This window comes from Zingiber officinale, chromosome 5B (assembly GCF_018446385.1).
Source record: "Zingiber officinale cultivar Zhangliang chromosome 5B, Zo_v1.1, whole genome shotgun sequence".
Taxonomy (NCBI): domain Eukaryota; kingdom Viridiplantae; phylum Streptophyta; class Magnoliopsida; order Zingiberales; family Zingiberaceae; genus Zingiber; species Zingiber officinale.
Genome location: NC_055995.1, coordinates 7,585,186 through 7,611,584, shown reverse-complemented (window position 1 = coordinate 7,611,584; position 26,399 = coordinate 7,585,186). Strand labels below are relative to the sequence as shown.

The 26,399-nt window shown below is 35.5% G+C and overlaps 1 protein-coding gene across 3 annotated transcripts; it reads left to right on the top strand.

Annotated features, from left to right (window-relative positions):
- Positions 1–26,399, top strand: LOC121984056 (suppressor of RPS4-RLD 1-like). 3 transcript variants are annotated; one of them, XM_042536819.1, is made up of 23 exons: positions 1–308; positions 413–522; positions 2,464–3,047; positions 4,793–4,837; positions 4,919–5,020; positions 5,095–5,175; positions 5,695–5,761; positions 6,484–6,584; positions 8,894–9,001; positions 12,180–12,250; positions 12,396–12,452; positions 14,390–14,498; positions 14,952–15,032; positions 16,294–16,380; positions 18,170–18,376; positions 22,843–23,153; positions 23,710–23,796; positions 23,863–23,962; positions 24,458–24,549; positions 24,643–24,681; positions 24,762–24,852; positions 25,788–25,885; positions 25,960–26,399. In XM_042536819.1, exons 1-23 carry the CDS (start codon positions 187–189, stop codon positions 26,246–26,248), a joined length of 3,039 nt encoding a protein of 1,012 aa, XP_042392753.1. In that variant the 5' UTR covers positions 1–186; the 3' UTR covers positions 26,249–26,399. The 3 variants fall into 3 exon arrangements, 2 of the variants coding, with proteins under 2 accessions (XP_042392753.1, XP_042392754.1); XR_006112765.1 differs by lacking the exons at positions 25,788–25,885; positions 25,960–26,399 and having other exon boundaries at positions 24,471–24,549; XM_042536820.1 differs by lacking the exons at positions 24,458–24,549; positions 24,643–24,681; positions 24,762–24,852; positions 25,788–25,885; positions 25,960–26,399 and adding an exon at positions 24,230–24,268.

Genomic DNA, 26,399 nt, shown 5'->3' with positions numbered 1-26,399 from the left:
GTATTAACAGGGGGAAGACAGAGAAGGGTGGTGTGGGTCAAAAGCCCCAAATCTCTGTGCAGCCCGTCGTCTCTTCTTCACTCTGCCGTCTCCGAGTCCGATCGATCTGGTTCCGTTCTCTCCCGTCGGCGCAGCCATGGAGTTGGCCGATTAGGGCTTCGTGCTTGCGTCCTGTGATAAGAGACGATGGCGCCCGCGGTCAACGAAAGGCTCGAGCTCGCGAAGCTCTGCAGCGGGCGGAATTGGTCTAAGGCCATCCGCGTTCTTAATTCAATCATCGACAAATCCTCGTCCGTGCAAGATATATGGTGCCGATTTCGACTCGATTTTTTCATGGTCATTGTGATATTTTCTTCGTTCTATTTGGCTGTATGTCATCTGATTTTTTTTTTTTTTTCGTTTGGGTACGCAGCAATCGTGCCTTCTGTTACAGTCGGTTGGAGCTGCACAAACATGTGATCAAGGACTGCGATAAGGCGCTGCAGCTGAGTCCGAACGCTCTTCAAGCTTACATTCTTAAAGGTTGGTGGATAATGGGCGGTGATATTGTTTGGGACTCTTAGGATTGGCATCTCGTTTGTTTAAAATTGGGCTGGTTGGCTCCTTGTTTCCTTTACGCTTTTTTCTATACCGTTTGTGGCTTACATTATTGATTTTTTCTGTAATTTTAGTATTGGTGAATGTCGCCTGATGACTGAAATTTTACCGGGCTTTTGCACAGGACCAGAGCATTATTTATTTGTATGTCAGTGTTGCCATTTGAACTGAATCTCCGTATAAGAATTTGTGCATTTCAAAATTTTACGTGTGCTGTTTATGGTAAATGAGGAAAAACAAGTGAAATTGCGTGAATGCATTGCCTAACTATACAAAATAAGCGTGTCTTACCTCCTCCAAATAATCACAAACCAAAGTGATTGTACTACTACATGTAAATTGCATGTATCACAAACTATCCAGCTGTTCTGCTCTTATCACAAAACCTCTTAAGCATGCAGTGGAATTTAAAAGAGAGAAATCATGTTCCTTAATTATCAAAATGTACCAAAATGTTGTAAAGAGTCAACACACTCCTTAACTTCAACCTATGTAGCCTATAAATTGATAACATAATTTGATAGGAAGTCTTCCAGGATCTAAAATCTTCTTGCTTGTATCCCGTGCTAGAATTTCAGTTATAAAGGTTCAGTCCTTCCTTTCTCTATAGAAGAAATATACCATTGTTCTATGGCTCAACTGAGATGAGCTTAGGGGAGTAATTGAGCTGAAATGGTTAGAGCTTGTTCACGATTCTATTGTGGGAACAAGCACCTTTCCATGCATAGTTAACTCGACATTCCTCCCTTACGATTGTTTGACCTTAATTTGGATGCTGGACTGATCTTGTGAATCTTGAATTTGTCTGGAGTTGTTCTTCAACTTTCATTGTCATGGTCTTGGGCACATAAGGTGGGCATGGGAAGGTTTTGTACAAGGTGCTCCTGGTTTTGAAGGTAGGGGCACCTTTACCAGTGCATACTCATACATATTGAGACCTTTACTAATCATACTGTGCTGTTTTCATATTGGGAGAATTTAGACTATTGAGCTAGTATTCAGTTGGTCATTCCTATTATTCCATTGTGAATATTTTAGCCTTGAAGTTCTAATGGTTTTGTAGAAAATTATCTTATGCTCTTAATCCTACTTATTTAATGCAAGTTTAATCTTACATGTTGACAGATAATGTTTAGTTTTAGCCTTCAATTAGATCTTAAAACCCAAATAGGGTAGTTTTTTCTGCCTCTAAATACCCTCTGTTTGTTTCATTGAACTATATCTTTGGGAAAATGATTTATGCGTTTCTAGTGTTTGGTTAACAGAAAATCATTGGTCAAGGAAAAGGTTTTGTCATATTTAAAAGGACAGTTTAAGTTAATAAAATGAAATTTCCCTTTGAAAGGAGGGAGTCATTTTCCGAACTTGGCTCAACCAGTTTAGGCAATGCTGATATCAACAAATATTTACAATATATATAGTAAAGATACACAAATCTACATAAATCCAATATAAATATATGTGGTTGATTCACATTAAGTTATGCTTGCTACTAAAAGAACATTTAAAAATAAAAGAACGAAATGTTTAATTCACAAATATGTAACATTTATAAATGTATTGATATACAAAACCTTTTCTTGATATTATAAATTATAAAGCAAATTTTATCCAATACAAATTTAACTGGAACGGGCCCTAAGTTATCTCACATTTTGAGTTATGCTAAGTTCATGTGAAAATGAATTAGTTTCCTTTATGTTGGATTATCATGTAGAGATTTATGCTTCTCCAGTACTAATGTGATAAGAGCATTTCCAAGTTTTTTTCTCATCTGTGTTTCTTCTGTATGAATTAAGCTCCTAGAAAGTTCATTTTATGTTTTACAAGATTTGTACTTCTTATATTTTGTTTTACTATGGTTAGGTAATGCAATGTCTGCCTTGGGAAGGAAAGAAGAAGCTTTGCATGTGTGGGAGCAAGGCTACCAAAATGCAATTTCTGATTCAACAGATTTGAAACAGCTGGTTGAGCTGGAAGAGTTGTTAGGAAGTGCTAAGGAATACCAATCTTTTAACTCTGAAGACCATGTAATCGATACAATATCATGTGAAACAAAGGTTGTAGTTTCTGAAGATCATGCTGTGGATTCCTTAAGCACTGATATGTCAATTGCTGAAACCAAGGCAATTATCTCCGAAGATGGTGATTCTACTAGTGTTACAAAAATTGTCATCTCTGAAGATTATGTCAGAGACTCCCTTTTACAAAAAACCACAACAACTGAAGCTGAACATGTTAATTCTTCGACTAGTACAGTTACAGACAAGAAGTTAGTTAATGGGCATAAGTCAGATACATCTGGTGTTGAGCTTAAACTTGATGATAGCATAGGAATGTTAAGTTTTTACAATGAAACTGCCAAAATGGGCCGGAAGGTTTTTGTTACTGGTCTTCCAAAGACCAAGTCTATCAGCTTGGATTTTCGTTTATCAAGGGGCATAGCACAGGTATGTTTTGGTTTAAATGCCATCTTTTATTGACACTTTATGTTATTGTTCAAGGAGACAAGCTAATTTTGAGCTATCAACTCATGATGAGTTTCTCATACTCATATTACTGCAGATTTATGACGTATTAAGTGATAATTTATCTTGTCATTGCAGAAACACTGTTTGTTGATTACTGTTTTACAAGGTTACTATCAAACTGTGAAGTTTAGAAATCCCTCACTTGGGATTGAGCTTATGCAAACAGGCTGTATATGAGATTTAAAGCAAAAAAATATTATCCAACCGCATAAAATCTAGTTTGTTTGTTTCATTAAATGAAATCAATAGATGAATTGATGAAGTCTTGGGCCACTGACTGATCTATAATAAACTTAAACCAAAAGTCCATGAGCTTCTTTATGTTCCAAGTATATTTGACTTGCATATGAACATTTTAAAGTACTGGAAGCCCATATTTGTGTATTGTAGGGAGAGCAACAAAACATCTCCTGCTTAGTAGCACAGGTAAGGCTAATGTTTAAGTCCGTTTGTCCATTGGCAAATTAGAAATATGCTCCAGATAGAAACAGTTGTAGATCTTTTATCAAATCTTAAGGTAAACATGCCTTTGTAACGTTATAAATTAAAACCTGCTACTTACGAAGGCATTGTGTCTGCAAACTGACTTCTGGATTGGTGAGGCACTTCATTTTGGTATTGACAAAGGAAGATGAATATTTAGGTAGATGCAATTTCTGGTTGTCACCACTCATGCTTAGAGAATATCTATAAAGAGTAACTTTTCTAATGCTAAAATGGCGAATAAGTTGACAGTTATCATGCTGCATCAAATATAGTCTGGTATCTCATTAATTCACCCTTATTTATCTTTTCAATATCTTTTGCAGTGGTAAGTAGGAAAAATCTTCAATAATTTATAGTTTTCAAGAAATAGTGCTTCATTTTGCCTGTCTACCTTGCCAAATAGTGGACAGATTTGGCAACTATTCTGCAATAATCTGCTTTTAGTTAGCTACCGCAACTTTTTACCCTCTTGCAAAACTTCTTGTTTATGTCGTGATAGATACAATTTTTGAGTAACTTAGGTAGAACTGCTGGATGGAAAGCTCATGGAATGATCAACTATTGCAAGAGTAACATAATCTAAAAGGCATTTGGTTTGATTAGGTTAATTTCTGATGTTCCATAAGAAAGTAAGTTGCTATGCGTTGACTGTTCATGTTCTGGTTAGTTGATGACCACCTGAATCCTATCCTTTACTGTTAAAGTTTCCTTTCTGTGATTATAACTTTTTGACAAGTAATGGTAATTCTCTGATCTCTTGATGTGCATGGATGGATTAGCAGGGAGACTTAGAAAAGAGAGCATGCCAAGCTTAAGTTTTGATTTAATGTTTGCACTAAATGTAGTAGTAATTCCAAAAGAAATTTGATCTTAGCTAGGCTGTACTTTTCATGAATGCCAAAATGCCAAAAATCATTCTTATACTTCTATGCAAACTTTGTCAGATAAGCACCAGATCTTTGGAGTGAATTTATGTATTTTAGCTGATTTACCTTGTTCAGTCGCTGAATAATTGATCTCTCCTACTGCATGTTTTCTGCAGTTATTGCAGTTAGAACACAAACTAATTATGTAAATATGAACAAGCAAGGATTGATTGGGTTGATCATCCAATTTTTTTGGTCACTTGTGCCCATATTGTGCACAAAAGCTTGACACCTTTTACCTTGATTTTTTAGGTAAATGAAGGAAACTATGGCCAGGCTGTATCCATTTTTGACCAGGTGATAGATGCTCCTGACACGTGTGATTCTATATATCAGTATTAAGTGAATTGGCTTGACATTATGATACTTGCAACTCAGATCCTGAGAGAAACTCCTACTTATCCAGAGGCTTTAATAGGAAGAGGAACAGCTTTTGCATTCCAAAGGGAACTCAATGCTGCTATTGCTGACTTCAGCAAGGTAGATAATTTGGATAATTTGCTAGTAAATGAATCAGAATTTTCTTCTGAGCTTGTATTATTATGCTTCAATAGGCTATACAAATTAATCCATCAGCCGGGGAGGCTTGGAAGCGCCGGGGACAGGCACGTGCTGCGTTGGGTGACTTCATGGAGGCAAGTCTTTTCAATCTTGCTAACTCTTAGGTGGTTGTTGCAAATCAGGACCAGATTTTTAATGTCTATCACATGCAATGTTTGTATAAATATAATGAGGTTTTATTTTTTGGATATTCTGATTTAGCAAGCTTCTTCTCTGGTTCCTATACGCATATTTGTTTTATTTAATCATTAGTCTAATTTGTTTATTATTATACCTTCCTGAAAGGGGCATTCATTTAATACATGCTAGAGGTCTACAGGAATATTTTCTTTTTAAAGTAAACTCGAACACCTTTTTCCATTTGGATTTTGTTATCCCGAGTCAGTTGGAATAAAATTGTGAAGTGCACTTTTTGTTTGCATTTCCAAAGATTCTTGGGTGATCTCTCTTTTCATCTGGTGCCAAAAATGTGGAACTTGGAATATTATTGGAAGGAAGCTAAATTACATAAGCGTTTTCTTAGTTGAAAAGATATTTGCTATGAAGTGAAAGTGCACTCTCCACTAACAATCTTGTACCACTGCACCTTTTAGGCCATAGAGGACTTGACCAAAGGATTGGAATTTGAGCTGAATTCACCCGATATTTTACATGAAAGAGGTTAGTTTTTTTTTTTTTCTTTCTACTAAAGCATTTTCAGAAGTTGCGACAAGAAGAAACTTTCTGATCTTTTTCTCCATTATTCTAAGGTATATTTAATCGGTCCCGAATAAAGGATTTTTGGTTTATGATTTTTAACTGTTACACGGAAAAAATTCAAATAAATTACTTCAGAATTAAAAAATTGAGACAAATTAGTAGTAACTGTGAACTGAGGCAATTGGACCACTTTGGTGTATTTTTATATTTGGTAAGATTAGAAAATTCTTTGTCATTGTCTTTAGATAAGGTGTCTCTCACCTAGAAGAATTGAGATATTTGGATATAGATGGACTGAGCAAGCTTGTCTGCCAGTTTAATTTATGGAAAATTGGGTTATCTGTGCTATGACATGAATCAATATATAAATCATGGCTATCTTTTTACCCAGGTTGTTCTTTAGTTTGCCCTTACTAGTGGTTGACCTCCTTAGTGTAGTGACCTGATTGTAGAGGTCCCTTAAGTTGAACTTCAGATGATTACCTAACAGTAAATATTCATCTAACAAGCGCATGTCCATTCCCTGTATCACAGCCCAACTATTTGAAGTTGGCCACATAGACCTTAGTCTGCTATCAATTTTTTTTCCATGATGTTCTAAATAAAATCTTACTAGTTTTATGCTATTACTTTTACAGCATAACTTATGCTTTTAGTTCATATGTTACTTGCGCTGATTGCAGGAATTGTTAATTTCAAATTCAAGGATTTTAATGCTGCTGTTGATGATCTTACCCGAAGCATAAATCGTGATAAGAAAAACAAATCTGCTTACACATATCTGGTAGGTTAAGTTCCTACAGGCTATTTAATTACCTTGTCCATAAATTGTTTATTTTTTTAAAAAAAATCAAATCCAAGATTTTATGTCATTTGAGTTTTATGTTTTTTTTTTCTTCAGCTTACTTGCTGATGACCTTTTTTTTGGCATTTATTTCTAGCATGGGTACCAAAATTAGAGTGGAAGGTGTAAGGAGTAAAGGATACCATAAACTACCTAGTTGATGTAGTAATAAAGTAATTTAATTAATTTTCATAGTGCTCAACGAAACTTGACTTGCTGGTACTGATGCAATCCAGGCCATGGCATAGGTTCAAATCTTGAACCACGTCTCTGTTGATTCAAGTGAAAATTTTCATTTCGTCCATCAACCGGCAAGCAAGAAGCTTTGAAACCCACATGCGAGTGGACAATTCCTTCCATAGTTCCGCCTTCGTCGTGAGCCTTTCTCCTTGGTTGCAAACTCTATCTTGATTGTGATATCTACCTTAGCCTTTTTCCTTGAGCACAAGTTCCACTTGAGTCTTTCAACTTTGTCATGAGCTCTACCTGAGCCTTTTTCATGGGTTGCTAGCTCCAACTAAGCCTTTTACCTCCATCATGAGATCTTCTTGTGACTTTCACCTTGGTCACGAGCTTTTCTGAGGCTTCCACCTTGGTTGTGAACTCTGCCATTCCATCCCGTCTTCCTTGTAAGTTGCTTGAGCCTTTTGCCTTGGTTACAAGCCTTCCACCTTCATTGTGAGTCTTTTGTGAGGAACTCCTCTTTGTTGCGAGCATCTTCTGTCTTCATCATGAGCTTTGCCTGTGCTATCAAAGTTGCCTGAGCCATGAGCTCCATCCATGACGAGCGTCTTGTGTGACCCACTTTTGAATTGTGAGCTCCTTCAGTGACCCAAAGCCTTACTCCTACTTTTCTTCTTCCTACTCTCCTTCCCTCCCCTTATCCATCCTGCTCCTCCTGGGAGTGATAGACACCTGCCGGAATAGAATGGTACACCAGCTAGTTCCATTCATGAACTGAAACTAAACCTTGATCATGGTTTTAAATATTAATCCTTGTTGACCAAAATGGGTAATTTGGAACTGATTCTAATTGATACCGATAGAAAGACAACTTGAAAACAGATGATTATGAGGAAATCATCAACAAAATTTTGCTATCTTCTTCTTCACTTCTTCTTGAAACATCAGCACCCCTGATGGAGAGAAACTAATTGATTCTTTTTCAGCACCACAAGATAGTGGTAAGTTTCCCTCCACTTTGTTTTCCCTCTTCATTTCTTTCTTGTTGGTGCTGAGACTGCTGACCAACACAATCTTGTACCAAAACAAGCAAGTAGTTGACACTGGAACCATCTCATTCCAATTAGGCCCAAAAATCTCATCATGCATCATAAATCTCAGCCTAGATGACCAAAATTGCTTGGCCTTATGATGCAAAATTTCAACTGACCTGCCAAGTTGCCTCGGGTCTTAATCCGGTTCTTGATTGCTCCTAGTAACATCCATGTCAAATTTTTTGTGTAATGCGATACCAATGCAATGGTTGCTTACTTTTGTTGTAGACTTTGCTCTACCTTTTATTCTATTATCTTAATGCTCTATTAGTTCATCTCTCTTCACACATGTCTTTTCTATTGTTGTTTAGTTTCTTTGTAAAATTTCTGTTGTAGGAATTGTATTGTAATTTATTAGTGTAGAAATTGTAGGAAGAATGTGCTGAAACTGGCCTGTGAAACTTGCTTGCTGAATCTGGAAAATACTGTTAACGTTTGTAGGATTATTGTTGATGTCGATCTCCTTTAAACGATCTCAAGCTTCTAAATCTGTGTTTCTTCCTTCCATAACCACCATTTTGATGCAGTAATTCATGCTCTTAAATTAGAAAGATCATATTTGCAGAACTATAGTAATTTTCTGCATGGACCAGATAAATAAGTACTCTTTTGCAATTGTTCTTCAAATTGTTTTTTTGGCAATCTGAAATCCTTAACCTAGATTCTGGATGAATAATATAATGTCATGTTTCTATTTTAATGTAGTTGAAGACTCTAAGTTGAATTTGAGCTTCAGTATTCAATATTTCCTATTATTCAAAGCTCTATTCATCTATAATTACTTAATTAGTATCACCTTCTTCTAGCAATGTGTTCCTATTGTTTGAAAACATCACTTTTAATCATTAATTTCTCATTATTAACTGTTGAAACACTTAAATATCTATTTATCCTGTTCTTGGAAAATAAGAGACAGTGGGGGCAACAGGCAATAACATAAAATGATCTCTTTTGATAATTTTATGGTTGTAGGGTCTGGCATTAGCCGCAATTGGTGAGCATGATCAAGCTGAAGAGGCACACCTGAAAGCGCTGCAACTTGACCAAAATTTTGTTGATGCATGGGCCCATCTTGCACAGGTATCTATTCAAAATTTTAGGTTCAGCTGATGCTAAATTTTAATAAGTATTTGTACTGATTCTGGAATCTGAATGCTTGTATTTTTCTTTATGGACATTTTTACTTGTAAGTTTGTTCTTCTCTATAGGGTTATCACAATTTCTGCTGATGGTTGTAATGTGGCCTTATGGTTATTATGTGGGTAGTCCTTAAGAAATTGTAAAAAAAGGGGCACCCGGTGCATGAAGCTCCCGTCATGCGGGGTCCTGGGGAAGGATCCATTGTACGCAGCCTTAACTTGCTTTTTGCAAGAGGCTGTTTCCCGGATCCGAACCCGTGACCTTTAGGTCACAAAGAAATAACTTTACTGTTGCGCCAAGACTCCCCTTATCCTTAAGAAATTGTACTCACTTCAAAATGTTGTATCACGTTTGTCTTGTGAAAAGGCATTACTTGAGCTATAATTGCTTGAATAATTTGTTATGCCATTATATTAGTATGTATTTTCTGTCTCATCAATTTTTTCCCCATGCATATAGTTTTGTTATATTAAACAAAACAAAATCTAATAAAACTATACACAAAAACGAGAAGAGCAAACCATTTCAGTCCCAATCACAAGTAGTCAGGACTAGCACGGCTTGTTTTCGTTGTTGTAGTATATAGTTTTGTTAGATTTATTGCTTTTTTCTTTTGTGTATCATACTTTCTAGGTACATTGCATAAACATTTGGTTTTCTACCTACATCAGTCACTTCACATGACAAAGTCTTTCTTGTAAAACAAAACAATGATGCTTTGAAGCTAATTTGTGAAACTCCTTTTAGATGTTTTGCTTGAGACACCCAAAGTTTAGTTCCTTATTGTGAGGTGTGGATTAATAGAGAAGCTTTATAAGTTTACACGAGAGAGCTACTATTAACTTTGATTAAGCATTTGGATCTGGCAGTGGCACAAGTCAATTCTCTTATATAAGTGAGATGTGACAATCAGGGAAAATCTAATTCAAAGTGTGATGAGATGATTGAAAAGGTTGGCTACGTGATGGTGGAACCACCATTGGGCCTTACATGCCAATGATCATGATGATCTTAGCATATAAGTTGGAGTTTGGGTCTTAGTGAGGATATGTCAAGACTTAAAGTGGGGGATCTTGCAAGTTTAGTTCCATATTGTATGTTGTGGATTAATAAAGAAGTTCATAATCTTAAATGAGAAAGCTACTATTAATCTGGGATTAACTATTTTGAGCTAGTAGCTTGTTTTAATAGGTTAATGGGCTAGTTCTCTTGTCTAAGTGGGATGTGACATTACTTATGCAAGCAAAACTTTTCTAAGATTGTTTGGTTACAGAAAAAAGAAGGAACCAATCATGATGAGAATTGGTGGATCTAATTTTGTTGTTTTTGTTAGAATTCTGAGGTTGGAATCAAGGTCTGAAATTTTGAACTGAGTTAAATTTTGGTCCTTAGTCAACTTGAGCCGGTGCCTTCAGTGCTCAGTATCAGAGCTAGAGGTGTGTCGAAGGAGGAAGAGAGGAAACTAGAGGAGGAAGAATATCGGTGTTAAAGGAAGAGGAAGAAAAGGAGTAGAAGATGAAGAAGCTTACCTATCATGTTATGATTTAAGTGCAGAGGTGGAGGGTTCAATGCAGAGGAGGATCTGATGGAGTGAGATTGCGATGTGGAGGAGACAATGATGGTGCTTGCAAGATGGTTTAGCTACACAAAGGAAACTTACATCGCTGAAGGTGCCTATGGAAGATGCTACTGAAGGTGCTTGCGAGAAACTTTAGTGTTCACTGAAGAATCGCAGAAGACTTGGGGAGACGGCGGTGCTAGGCTATTCAATGCACGGATTAAAATATCGTACCGAACCGGTCGAAACGGGCGAAACATCTCGTTCCGCCAGTTGACATACATCAGCACGACCTCGACACTAGCTCAACGGCAGCATAGAGGGGTCGCTCGATCGACGCGGAGGGGTTGCGCGACTTCCGTGGCCGTAGCGGAGGGGGCGCGAGACCCCCTTGTCCGCAGCGGAGGGATTGCACGACCCCACGGTAGCCGTGGAGGGGTCGAGCCACCCCCACGGAGTGGTTGCGCGACCCCCGTGGAGGGGTCGCGCGACACCTGCGTCCACCTCGGAGGGGTCACACGACCCCGCGTCCTCCACAGAGGGGTTGCGTGACCCCGCGACCACGCTAGGGAGTCACGCGATCCCCGCGACCGCGCTAGGGAGTCGTGCGACCCCCATGACCGTGCCAGAGTCGCGCGAACTTACGACTGTGTAGTTGTGCGACTTTCTCGCGCAACACGTCTAGTGGGTGGGTGGGTGGTTTTTTAATTAAAACTTAGGTTAATTACTTTAACTAACTCCTAATTATGATAGGGATAATATAAAGAGATTTTATTAAACTCTAGTAAAATTATCTAATTAATTTATTTTAATTCTAAAAAAATATAATAAAAATTTTCTTTATTTATTTATCTATTTTCATATTTATTTCTTTTTTTAATGATTGTTTTTATATTTTATATATTTATGTTAAATATTTTATTTTTAATTAATATATTATATATTTAAAAAATACCAAAACTATATCGGCACAATGCGATACGATACCGAAACCGTATCGTTCCGGTCCAGGAATGAAACCTCGGCACGGGTCGAGATTTTAAACCATGATTCAATGTGCATGTTGGCGGACAGAACAAGAACGAAATGTTTCACCCATACTAGTTGGCATGGAATGAAACTTTAAACCACAGTCGGAATTACAATTATTTAGCCATCCTGTTCCCAACTCCCTGATGCTCATGATGTAATTGTGTGTGAATGATTTTGCTGCTTGATATTCCTTTCCTTTCCACTGCATTTCTTATTACAGCACTGGTTTAAATTCTAAATAATGACCAAACACTACCATAAGCAGCATTACCACTTTAAAGTGTTGCCCATATTTCTATGCACGACGTGAAGTGATGGGTCTCATATGTACAATTAGTAGTTGTATTAATTCTTATTTTAATCAAATAGGTCGGATGAAACATATTTTACTGTTTGGTTAAAAAGGGCAGATATACACTGTTTGTTTGGAAATTATTGGCTATTTTTTCTTTATAAACAGTTCATTTAATATTGCTTGTGGTTGTTATATTATTTATTTATTTAATATTAGTGTCTTGTACTATGCAGTTTTACCTGGATCTGGGTAATACAGAAAAGTCCATGCACTGTATTGAAAAACTTCTGGCTATTGAAGAAAGGTACATTGTACTATTGCAAATCATTTATCTATATGAGTATTGACCTAGAAGCTAGATTTAGTATGATGGACCTCTAGATCACTAGTATAAGTATATTTCTTCTTTCTCTAACATGCTGTTCATGCTTTCTTGAGATGTTCATCAGGTTTGCCAAAGCTTATCACCTCCGTGGTCTGCTTCATCATGGGACAGGACAACATAGGTAACAGGGTTTTATGTAAGATTGTTTCATGTCATGGTGGTAGGATAATTCAAAAGTTTCTATCGTTTAACAACCCCTCTAAATTTGATGCTTCATAGACATCCTAAAAGCGAATTCCATAAAAATTCTTGCCAATATCTCAGTTTTCTGCCATGATGTTGGGGCTTTGAGATAAGCTGTTGAATAATGATGGAAGTTATAAATGTCTTATATAAGTGGTAAAAGAAATCATATCTTTGAAAGCAAAAAATCTTCACCAACATTTTATTTTCATCCTGTCCCTGGAGTTTTGGCCAAAAAAAAAATTATTTTAATGAAACTGAAAAAGAAAACCCATTCTGCAATGAAATTGCACATTTGACATATACAAAAAAACTTTTCTAGTTCAATTCATTTAGCATTTGACTGTAGTTTTCCCCGTAGGAAAACATGGTCAGCATAATTTTCTAAGAACTATTTTAGATAAGTATGCCATTATCATTAGGGTAATCAGGTAAATGTATATGTTAATTTGCATAGCATCATGTCAGTTTGCAATCATGATTGTGAAACAAAGAGTGTAATAAAATGATCATTCGTTGCATAGGCCTAATGAATTGAAATCAATCAACTCATAAAATTTTGCTAAAACAGTATGAAAATGTTTTGCTAAAGGGTTATTTTTTTGTTTCATAAAGTGATTTAGAACTTGCCTTTTTTTGAATAAACTATAACTTGAAATGTGAACAATTTTATTAAATAAAACATCAACTGTAAGACTAGAATGTATACTAAGTTGAGTATCCATCCTTCTGAAATATATGATTATGCAAATAGAAGATATGTAATTGACTTCCTTTTCAGTCTTTCAAGTAACTATATTCACATGTGGAAATTGCATTTATAGGCATCCAGACGCTATAATAATTTCCAATTCTTTCTATAGCATAATTTAATAAGTAAAACGTTTTGTGTAAAACATAAATGTGTATTAAATTAAACTATCTTTTCTCTTTGTTGAACTAAAGATTGTGGTCAAATTACTATAATTGCAAATATCTTGTACATATAAGCATTAAGGAATTAAACAGTATAATTGCAACATATATACTTGCTCTCAGTTATTTCACAGTTTTTATTACTTTTGGACAACCCATGCCTTGTATGCAATAACAATCAAGTTTTATCCCACTAGGTGGGGTCGACTATATGGATCCTTCTACGCTATTGGACTCTATTCCCTACTATATCATCATCTATATTTAAATAAATTTTGTCTTATTTTATTATTGCTAACCAAGCCTTTTTTGCTTTTCCTTGTTTGATGTGCTTATTTGTCATTATTTCACATTGCCTAACTTAAACATTTATTAGCCGTCTATGTGCATGTCCGTACCATCTTAAACGTGTCTTTTAGAGTTTTCCTTCAATAGATGCAACTCCAACTTTCTCTCTAATGCTCTCATTTCTTATTTTGTCCATCCTTGTATGTTCACACATTCACCTTAACATTCTTATCTTTACAACTTTCATCTTTTGTTTATGTGCTCAAGTCATAGTCAACATTCAGTGTCGTATAACATAGCAGGTCTAACTACTGTTTTGTAGAACTCTCCTAAACCAATGCCTTGTACAGATCAGTTAAATCTCTTTATTATAATGAGTTTAATATATTTGATGCTAGAAACATAAGTTGAAGTGAGTCTCAATAGAAGCTTTTATAAAAGGAGTTGCTCGAATTCATTTTTCAACATTTGTTATTTTTGCATAACTGGAGCATCTAGCATATGAATCGGAAATTCTTTGCCTTGTAGATTTGGAAGTATAGAATGTACATTGCTAAAGATAAGATTTCATTTCATCTAGAAATAGGGATTGAAATAGGTTCCTTGCACAAAATTCTCTGTTAGTCTGTTCGTTGTTAAATGCTACTCAGCTGTTTGCTTACATTGTTACAGGATGGCAATAAAAGATTTGTCTGTTGGACTCAGCATTGACAGCTCAAATTTAGAGTGTTTATACCTTCGTGCTTCATGCTATCATGCTATTGGAGAATATGGAGATGCGGTGCTTTGTCTTCTCTTCTTTTAGACGGATCTTTAATATTATAATAGTTTCTGACCTGTGTAACGAAGAAAGTGGTTCTGATTCTTTTATTTAGCTTATGCCACAATAAGCATCTTTCTGCCGATGCCTTAATAAATTTATTTCATAGAGCATTTCAATATGATGCTAAATTCCTCAGCAACTATCTATTTTTGGGTTTCAAACTAGTTTCTTTTGTTAAGATATTTTTTGGGAATTTTGAGAGTTAAGAACTTCAATTATTTGAGGCTTTTCTCATAGTAAGAGAATTTGTTGACACTGGCTGTGTGTCTTGTGGTAAAAATTGTGATACGTACTCTGATCACATGTTCATTGTAGCATCTAAATCATATGGTCTTGCACAAAATCCTCGACTAACATTTTACCAAGTTGTATTGTTCTTGGTCTTACTTTTCTATTATTTTAACATTTCAGGTGAAGGACTATGATGCCGTTTTGGATTTAGAACTTGATTCCATGGATAAGTTTGTATTGCAATGTCTAGCTTTTTACCAGGTAAGTCATGAATATTGGTGTTTTCCCTGCTAGCAGCGTCTATTCTTTGTGCATAGTATTTTAACTTTACTAGATGCATATCAACACAATCTGCAGCCTCATATCCCAATTGATTCTTTTCTTAACTTCTAAAATTTTAAATCAACTGAATGAAATTTTCTGCATAGCGTATTCCATATTCCATTATGTTTCAGTAAAACTTTCTTTTTGGTGTTCAAATTTCAAAGTTTGTTGATTTTTCAATAGATATCTATTATCTTACTTTTGTTATAGATTTCTTATGAAACATGTTTCCCGTGTCTATTCTGTGCTAATATATGATTTGCCACAGTACGGTTGCTAGTCATAAAAAACCGATGCCAAATATTTCACAAGTGCATTCTGTGCCTGTGCTTGCCTAAGGAGTATCTGTGGTTATAAGCTGGTTGGTTTATCAGTTTCAAAATTACAAAGTGTAAAATGCCTTCCATTATGGAAGAATCAGGTGCAAGTGGTTCGACTCTTTGATTGCTGTAGGATCTTTCTTAAGAAGGGATGATCCTGTTTTTTTCTCTTTATGACACCTAAAACTCTTACATTTTGAGGGTTTGATTCCAGATTTTAGGCCTCCCAAAGATATCAGTTAACAAAAGCATGGTACAGTAGGAAGAGAATCTGTTTCTCTTCTTTTCAGTATTCTTGCTGACTATACCTCTATTGATCCAAAGTGGGGTGGGTGGTCACAAATAACATTTATTTTATTTGGGTTTGTGATTTCCACGTCAATCTTTCACCCTTTATGAATTGGTGAGAACTTATGAGTTTGATAATTACTGGACCAAGGAACCTAATTGCTTGGATAAAAAACCTCAGAGTTAGACAAACTTGAGAACTTGAACCTTCACACGTTCAAATCAGAATTGGGTCTGATTGAGTACTTATTATGTTTTGTAAGGATTTTCTTCCATTTCTATAAAATTCTTTCCTTTTGGATTCACATGCGTTACCTCTAAGCCACTGTATGTACAAGTGTATCAAAAGCTAGTACATCCGCTAATAGAAAGGAAAAAAATCTTGTCTGTGCTAAACCTATTGATTTGGTTATGTGCTATTATTTTTTTGTAGAATCCATGTCAAATGAAAAGAAGATATCATCCTTTAACTGATTGATTTGACCCACAGAATCCTCAACTTGTATATGCAATGTACGATTTTGGCATGAAAGTTGCTAGTTTGCTGTTTTGCATTTTTCTTCACTTTTGGTTTTCCCTCAATTCTGTAGAAAGAAGTCGCTCTGTACACAGCTTCAAAGGTCAACAGTGAATTTTGTTGGTTTGACATTGATGGTGACATCGATCCACTTTTCAAGGTAGTATGCTCTCACTTAGTTACTTCAAATCAGTCTTGCTTATTCAAAGATTTCTATTGCTACACTATTGAATTATCATTCATTTTCATCTTGATTAACTCCCTTTTCTTTAATTATTTCATAGAAAATAACCTTTATCCTTGGTATGCTGTAAGGAGTCCATTTTAACTATACACAAAAGATGTAACTGATCAATCCTTTCCACTTGTATATTGAAGTGAAATGAGAAATACTTGACTGAGTAAATCACACTATTTTAACTTTTTTCTTTTATAAAATCACTCTAATGGTATTCACTTAGTTATACATGTTAATTAGAGAATTACTATCGATTTACTTTATCTATAAACAGGATATGATGATTTTAGAATTAAACTTATCTTGACTTGTTTAGATTCTAGAAGTGGAGTCATTTGGCGAGAAATTATTTTTGATCAGTTGAGTTTCTTGATACTCAACATCAAGGTTTTAATAGGCATTTCGAGGTAGCAGGCAATCATCCACGATAATGCATATATCTAAAAAGAAATATTTAAAATATTTATATTGATAGCATATATGCAAAGAGTATATATTAAATTTTATCTAATTCATAACTTCATATATAAAAAAATATATATGTCAATCATACAATATAAAACACATAATATAACAATGTTGGATAGATCAAACATGCATATTATTAATATCTAAAATATTTATCAGTTGAAAACAATTGTTTATGTTTGCAGTTACGAGTTACATGCTACTACTACATTAGAAACTTAATTTAGTGGTTCATCATCACAACAATTATTATTTTTACATAGAAAAATCATCACCAAAAGTCCTCATAAAGATGTTGATCATCAAATGAATTCAATCCTTTTTTTTTTCCCCTTTTTTCCTAGCCCACACAGGTACCCAATTAGCTTGCATAAGCACCCAAACCTCCTAAAGGAACCACACATCGCATATACAATGCCATCCTTTGTCTAAAATGCTTTGATGACTGCATATCACTGCTCAACATGGTCAACAGAAGCCTCAGCTCCTAGTTGTTTGAGAATAATGGCATTGAATCTTTGTACATCAAGCGTTGGGTATCATTTTATATATATATAAGTTGGTTCTGGGGAAAATAACCAATATAGACTTTTATTTCCTTGATGACAAAAGAAATATTTGCAACTTGCAACATCCTGAGCATCTCATCACGGTGAAGCGACATTTTAGTGAGTTGAAGTAAATGGTCCCTTTTGTGCGTTTTAATAATGATCTTAGTTTAATTCACTGACCTCTCTCATCGCAATGCTTGTAGTTTGATTTTTGATAATGCTTTGCATACTTTTCATGAAGTTCTGAATGAGTTGAGCTTGAACTCATTAGTGTTTAGAGTTTTAGCTTATTTTCGACTTGTTTCTTAGTATTATTAAATTCACAGCAGTGAGTCTTACCATCTTTCAATGTTTATCTTTATTATTCATACTTCATAGCAACGTCCTGGTTTCTAATGTCTTGTGTACTGGTTGATGCTAATGTCTGGGCTATCTATGAAACTTTGCGTAGTGCGTGAATGCTTATTACCAATTCTGCTCAAGTTTCTTTTGCTTTTGCAGTACATTAATTAAACACCGTGACATTCACTTGTATTAATTCAGTAATTGTTATCCAATAAAGGAAATTTCAAGGCAATACATAAATCATACGAAAGTTTCCCTTTACTGTATAGTGTTCTGTGTTGATGCACAGCTTAATGCAAACGTAGTTGTTGTAATTAATTCAATTGGCTATTATGACCTTTATACAGGAGTACTGGTGTAAAAGGCAGCATCCACATTATGTATGCGAGAGAGTATTCCGGCAACCGCCGCTGAAAGAATCTTTGAAAAAAGGGCGGCTTAAGAAGCAAGACTTCGTTGTGACAAAACATAAACATGTTCTTCTACAAGCAGCAGATGTTCTTGGCCAGAAAGTGCAATATAACTGTGCAGCATTCTTGTCGAATAGACGGCAGGTGATTGATAAATTACTTAATAGTTTAAATTCCTTCACATCTACATAAGTCCTATTTGAAAGGTGTTCAGTTTTGCAGTTGGCTTTTAGTTTTCTGTTTAATTTAATGCCATTTTGCATGATATTTTTTCCCAGGAAAAAATTATACCCTAGTTATGCACTCATTTCATTGATTAATTTGTATGTGTATACTGTATTACAATAATAATACTCTAAGTTCTTATCATTTGGTGTTAACTATGTTGATTTTTTGACATGTTGAGCTGTGTAAAACCTAGATGTAAAGTAAATATTGCAGTTTCTCTTTGACTCTTTTCTTTAAAATATTTGTGTAGATTCTTTTGTGCGAGTTCTAAAACTTTGCCACATTGTTCTCTCACTTAACAATAAATTGATTGAAATGTTAATTTGAATGAAATTCTTTATTACTTTCAGGATGGTAGATGCTGTAAGCTTCTGGAATTAAAATATATTGATTAATCTTATTTTATCTATCAAGAAGCTTAATTTCATCATCCACTTTTTTAAAATCATACCATGATTTTTGTTGAAGTCCTTAGAATGTTAAAAGCTCCAAATCTTCCTGTGTTTCTTTGAGTATGTTTAAAAATTGTAGCCATCTACTGAACCTAAAAGTTAGGGTGCTATCTTTTATATTGATCTTACATTGTTAGCGTGTTCTATAAGAATTCCATGGTTTATTAGGAATTTAATTTTTGATAGATTCTTCTACGAAAATAAGTTCATAATGATAGTTTTGGTTTTGGTAATGATCTTGTTTAGAGGTTAGGATATTTAGGCTCCATTTGTTTCATGGTAAATATTTCCAGAAAGATATTTTTCTCAGATTTTCCAACGTTTGGTGCAATAGGAAATCATGTTCAACCACACTTGGGTAGGTCATTCATCTGGGCAATCCATGCTATTCGAATGGGTTGATCGTTCCATGTGTGCCAGCCAATTTGAATGAACTGGCCGGTCTGGGTGGGTCATATGTGTTGACCAATCTAACTGGGTAGGCCTGATTGAACCAGCGTGCCCAATCTGTCTAACCTTGAGAAGGAAATCATATTTTCCTGTGACGACATCAAACACAGGAAACTAAATGCAGAAAATAATCTCTTTTTTTTTTTTTCCAGAAAAATTCACCTAACAAATATTTTCCACAAACAAACAAGTTTTCAACAAACCTGTGTTACAAGTTTGATTGATTTTTTTAGGTATAGAAGTATTGCTTTCCTACAATAATTTGCTTATTTTCAATTGTGTTTGAGGTGAGATCTTTTAAGGTCATAGCTTTCCTATTCATGACTCTCTTTTTTTCTCTCTATGTGATATTTGTTATTCTTTTTTTTTTTTGGATAAGTAAAAGTGTATCATGTATCCAAAATATACAAAATGAGGTTTTAGAGTCTATTAATGTCTTGATGTAGTATCATATCTGAATAGATACCTAAAGACTTGTATATATGTATTTGCACGCTCCTGAATATCCTCTTAACATCTAACTGACCCTCACAAAAAAAACTACGATTTCTAGCCCTCCACACATAATGTATTAGCAATGATAAAGTCAAATGACGAATCTTTATCACCACCCTACTTCCTGTGTAATGCCATGTCATATTTGTTATTTTTTTGGGAAAGGTAAATGTTTATAAAAATATCTCAAAAGAGTACAATCAAAATCATGCAACTAGGCGCTTACATTCCAAGTGCATACTTCGTTGGAGATTTACAAACCGATAGGCATGTATCTGGATTTTGCGGAACATCCGATCAACATCCAGCACAAGGTCCTCAAATCGACATCTATTACGGGTTTCCCACAAAATATAAATCATACAAGAAATATCTAAGTGTTGCGCTTTCATGATGCGGCTGTGCCCTTTGTAGTGTTGCTGTAAAATCTGGAATAGCTCCTCACATGTACGGATCTCATTTATGAAGTCCACCCATTGCTTCACTTTGCTCCATAAGACTCGGGTGATGGGGCACTCAAAGAAGATGTGTGCATTTGACTAATCATGTTGCCTGCACAAAGCACAGCTTTTTGTATGACTCATACGGTGATCTGTCCGCCATCCTTGAGTTCCCGTGAGCAAGCAACCAAACAATAAATTGATGCTTGGGCATGATCCCAGGCCTCCATACCACTGATGCGGTACCAAAGGCCTCTGTGCCCTAAAGAAATCATATGCATTTACAGTCCCATTTTCTCATGATGCGAACCAATCTAGCAATGTCATGTTTGCTGCCCCTTGACCGTGTAACTTCAGCACCATCTATGATATTTGTTATTCTTGGTGCTGCATCAAGTGGAATTATAGTTGAATTTCATAATTCCTAATTTGGTGTGATATTTGTCAACGTTCTCTTGTAATTTGTTGGTAAGTTCCATCCATCGTCCCTCTTCTTTTGCTTCCACCATCATCTTCTTATCAATACACATCCATAACCTCCTCACATATCACACTGCCTTGCATGTCTTCCAACTGAGCCTACTACCAGCAAACTACAGCCAGCAACTCTTGGTCACCTAACATAACTGATTCTGCCATTAGAGTCTGTGAGTAAGGTAAACCCCTATTCTGGACCAACACCCACCATATGGTTCCCTCTCCATGACTCCTACTGTTTAACAATTAGCATATTCAGTCCTTAAACAGGCAACAACCCTGCTCCAGTTAGTTTCTCAAACATGTGCTTTGCCTTCCAACACTAGAGCACATAGATCATCTTGCTTTCTATGCACATTGGCAAATGGCATTCTGCTAGTCTTCCACAATCTCCTTGCTGCCACCCTTTGTGAGCTCTGCATTGAAGAGATCCCTAGAAAGGAGTGAATCTCTATCTCTACTTCTTCCACAGAAGATCTTTCCCTTCTGCGAAACTTACAGCAAACAGGCTTCCTCTTGCTTCTTTGTTTGCTCCAGAAATTATGGACTTGCCTATGTGGACCTCAGAGCCTGAGCTACAATCAACAGTGAGACTTGAACATGCCTTCTTTCAGCAACCACAAAATCCATATCGCCTACTATAGATACCCGTGATCTCCCTCTTGGTTTGCACTAGGTTGCTGGATTGGCATCACTCTCAGAGGAGAATAAAACTTATTGAGGCCTTCCCTGCATGCCAATGTTGCTGCCCCATCAGAACCGCACACCCAGGAGATCTATTTCTTTCATCACAGAGCATCTGCTGGGAGGCCAAAGATTTCTGTTGAGAAGACTAAATCCTATATTGATTTGGCTGCTTCATACAGTTAATCCAGAGGACAAACAAAATCATTCCACTGCCCAACCCTCTTCATTAAATAGTGAGCCTGGATTTGGTACTAGACAATTGGGTTCCTATCAAATTCATTATAAATAGAACTACTAGGAAGCACTCGTCCAATTTCTGTCATTTGATCAAGGTCAGACTGACAACTTCAACATTAGATAGACTTGCATAAACTTGGTATAATCACAATCTCTTTGAAAATTACTTTCACTCAATGAGTGAGTATAAATATTTTTTTTTCATTTATTTAGTTTCTTTTCATAAAATTCTTAAATATTGTTATATCCTATTTATTAAAAAAGGATATCATAATCTAGAATCTCTTTATTTTTGTGCGAGTTTAATATCATATTTTAATCTATAGCTTAAAATCATCATTCGGAAAAATAAATCTTCAGTTTTGTTTATTGTATTACTTTACTTTATAAACATCATTACTTGACGATATGCTTAGATTCGTATGATGGGGAAAAACATATCATTGCTCTTTGACCATGAGACATTTATTAAAGTGAGGGGTATTAAATCAAATACCCATTTGGAGGATTAGATTCTTTGGAAGAATGAGTTTATATTACTCTTCATACACACATGAATCCTCACATACAGTCGCATTATTCTGCATTTAGACAAGAATCAAGTCATTTTATTGAGCTGATACGAGAGTCACATGTTATACTAAAAAGGAAGTTATACTAAGTAATCATGACTATAATTTATAAGCATGTAGTAATATGATATATCTTGTTATATTTTTGAGCTTTAATTGTCTCATATCGACACACTAGATTGATTCTAATGCATGCTTACGTAACATACTAACTTATGTAAGTATTAATTCAATATTTAAATTAGTGGATTTGCAAAGTTATTAAGATACACTTGAGCTTCTATCTTTACATGTTGACTTTGTTATATGCCATTTTTTTTAGTTTTAATTCCAATGTTCTCATCCTCTTGACTTTTGTTTTCACATCCCATGACTATTGTGGAGTTGCAAAAACTATTTCTCACTTTGTAACTAGTCATGCAATTTCCTCTTCTTAAGAAGAAACTAATAAGGAATAGGTCAATGAAGTCTTGAAGAACCATAATGAGAAAGAAGATTGCCTGGCTTATTAGGACAAACGAGCAAGGAAAGATAATGAATAAATCATGTTAAATGTTTTACAATCTTTTCAGTATCGTATGGCTGGGTTAGCTGCTATTGAGGTTGCTCAGAAGGTGGCCAAGTATTGGCGCTTTCTTCGACATGCAAATAAAAATGGTAAACGAAATAGAAAAAAGGAAAGAATCAGTATGGTGAGTCAAAATAGAGGTGGTGTGTGCTGTAGCACTACTGGTTTATCAGAAAGTTCAACATTGCATAGTTCAAATGAAGAACGATCTGCTTCTGGTCGTCATCTTTCTTGGCATGATGTGTACTCTATTGCGGTCAAATGGAGGCAAATCTCTGAACCTTGTGATCCTGTCGTCTGGATAAACAAGCTAAGGTAATTGGTTGTCTTCTTTTTCCTTGATCCTATTTTTTTTAATTTATTGAATAGTTTCTTTTTGTGGGAGTAATTATGATACAGTATGTTATAAATTTAGATTAGAAGAGCCTTATTCCTTCTGATTATGATCTTTCAAATTGTTTTTCTTCAATTTAACACTTCTGTGTTGCACAATGCAAATCTTTCATTTTAGTAAAGAGTTCCAAGGATAGTGGGCATATATAATGAGAAATTCCTTAAACCATCTCCAGGCAAAATGAGTTGTATACATTGTATAGATGCAGGACACCATAGCATATTATTAACATACCTCATTGTATAGGTCATGGAGATTACCGACAGCTGGCAGTTTTTCTCGTAAATGTTTCGTCCATAAATTGTCAAATTTGTATTTGGTATTCTGTTGCAGTGGTTTCTAATTTGTTCTTTATTTTGTAAGCTCAATTGTGAAGCTATTATCAATATCATTTGGCTGTGATAATATTTTTAGTGAATATGTTCTGAAGAGATAGCATTGACTATTTTTTTTTTCTTTCCCTGATTTTCAAAACAGTGAAGAATTTATTTCTGGATTTGGCTCTCACACGCCAATGCTTCTTGGGCAGGCCAAAGTTGTTCGCTATTTTCCCAATTACTCAAGGTATAAATGAATGTCTGATACTCAAGTCAGTAGTTCCATTGTCAACTTACAGGTTCATCTTCACAGGACTTTTGATGTAGCAAAGTCTATTATTCGTGACCTAAAATATGTGAATAATGCTGAGGATAGATTTATTGATCTCTCAGATCCTGACAAGCTGCAAAAGGTTGGCACAGTAACCCTTTGCTACTATTAGGATCTCAAACTTGTGCAATTTTCAATTATGACTAATGTATGAGTTAACTGCATTAGAACAATGAAAAAAATGCTGTGTTAAGTTTTCATCTCTTGAATTAACTCGCTTCTCATTCTTGTTTACTTCTCTTGCCCTTTGTCATCAAGTATTTGGTGATTTCATTATATTGTAATGACTGGTGAATTATTATCTCTTTCATGGCTCATTTTCACTATCTAGTGTCTATATCACCTACAGATAAAACATGCAGGATCATTATGACTAATGTATGAGTTAACTGCATTAGAACAATGAAAAAAATGTTGTTAAGTTTTGATCTCTTGAATTAACTCACTTCTCATTCTTGTTTAATTCTCTTGCCCTTTGCCATCAAGTATTTGGTGATTTCATTATATTGTAATGACTGGTGAATTATTATCTCTTTCACGGCTCATTTTCACTATCTAGTGTCTATATCACCTACAGATAAAACATGCAGGATCATGCTCTGACCTGTATAATGTGATTGGTGAAAGCTTTTGGGTGGGTACTACCTGCGAGAGCACAGTGTTTGAGGGGTAATGACGTCTGAAGCTATTATGATCTTTTGTCCTTTATTAGGATGTACTAGTAGCTACATCATTTAAATGCTATGCCTTTTCCATTTTCAGGAAGCGCCTTGAAGGGACAAGGATTACTCTCCAAGAAATGTAGTTCCTAATCTTGTTTTTTCGTAAATTAGACTCTCTCTTTTTTTTTTCTTATATGGCTTCATTTACCTCTTCTGCAGGGATAAGATAGGTTATGATTTTGCAATTCGTACACCTTGTACACCGCCTAGGTGGGCTGAGTACAGCCAGGAAATGGCTGCAGCATGGGAGGTATGATGATTAACCAAAGGGCTTTCTTTATGGTCCCTGTGGAAATAAATTCTAGATTTAAAATTTTCATGTTCCTGAGTTTTAACATGTTTAGTTGTGTTATAATAAATATGGATTTTCCCACAAGGCAATGTTATCAAACATTTCCACTATGAACCAGATGTGTAGCGTGTCTTGTTTTTCCCACTATGAACCTGAGGTGTATTACGTCCTGTTATTCCCACTATGAACCGGAGTTGTATTGCATCCTGTTATTCCCACGTGGTTTAATAACCCACAACCTTAAGCTAATGCAGGTGCAATCAACTTAGTGACTAAGGGTGGTCCAAGTTCCCTAAGTAGAATAATTTAGTAGATATTCTATAAGCACATACTATTTCAAGCTTCCAACTAGGTGAAAGGTCCAGTGAAAATAATTCAGTAGATACTCTATCAGTACATACTATTTAAAGTTTCTCGCTTCTGGTTTCACCACCACTGACTTGTATTCCTGCTTCAGCACTACCAACTTTTGTCCCGATGTTCCCTAGTTTTACCTAGCATTCCTAATTTGTTTTCTGCTTTGAAACCTGGCACTGTTTTTTTTTCAGGTGTCTTTGCTTTCCCTAGAGAACACCATGTTTGTTTGTTCTTTTCCAGAGATCTTATGAAATATGTTTTTTGCCCCTTCAATGTTGAAATTTAGGATTCCTTCTTATGAGTTTGATTTTAATGTGCTACAATCAGCTCTGCAGTCCAATTCCAATCATATTTAGGAATTTACTTGGTCTGCATTCAGGGAGTTGCTTTTTCTGTTATTAATATTCTTCAGCACACTGGATGCGGCAGTAGCCTGTAGTTCCTGTTATTCAAACTCTTTTTTTTTTCTAAAAAAAATCTGGAACTACTTTTCAATTTTGCTTGGTTGTAAATGCTCGCTGAATCTTTTATGGCAGACCCTCTGCAATGCTTATTCCAGTGAGGTTTATTCCTCAAATGACGTTAGTGCACTGGAAAATGTCAGAGATGGGATCCTCAGAATGACTTATTACTGGTACTAAGATAACATTTTTAATAAAATTGTATTTGGGCAATATCCTTACATAAATACAATGGTAAATTTTGCAGGTATAACTTTATGCCACTGTCAAGGGGTTCTGCTGTTGTTGGTTTTGTGGTATTGCTAGGATTATTACTTGCAGCCAACATGGAGTTCACGGGAAGCATTCCTCCAGGCATTCAGGTCGACTGGGAAGCCATTCTATCTTCCAACCCAGACGCCTTCACGGCTTCCATTAAACCTTGGCTCTATTCAAATATCAGAATTAATACAGCTTGGAAAGAATATCCGGATGTTACTTTGGCATTTGCAACTACAGGCGCTGTCATTGCTGCTTTAAGTTCATATGATGCTTGATAAAGCTTTGTTGTGATCGTCGAAACATGTCGTCCTTATTCTGTCTCTCCACTACCTACTTAACTGGGATATATCGTGTATGAATTATAAAGTTTGTTCACTTCTTAGTTTCTAATCGAGTCAGATTCTAAGAGGTTATCGTTTTTTTGCA

Bases quoted from the DNA above. Each gene is read 5' to 3' on its own strand.
- LOC121984056 (XM_042536819.1), top strand. From the start codon at position 187: ATGGCGCCCGCGGTCAACGAAAGGCTCGAGCTCGCGAAGCTCTGCAGC. The intron at 12,453-14,389 runs GTAACAGGGTTT...ACATTGTTACAG, and splicing joins CATGGGACAGGACAACATAG to GATGGCAATAAAAGATTTGT. The intron at 15,033-16,293 runs GTAAGTCATGAA...TCAATTCTGTAG, and splicing joins AATGTCTAGCTTTTTACCAG to AAAGAAGTCGCTCTGTACAC.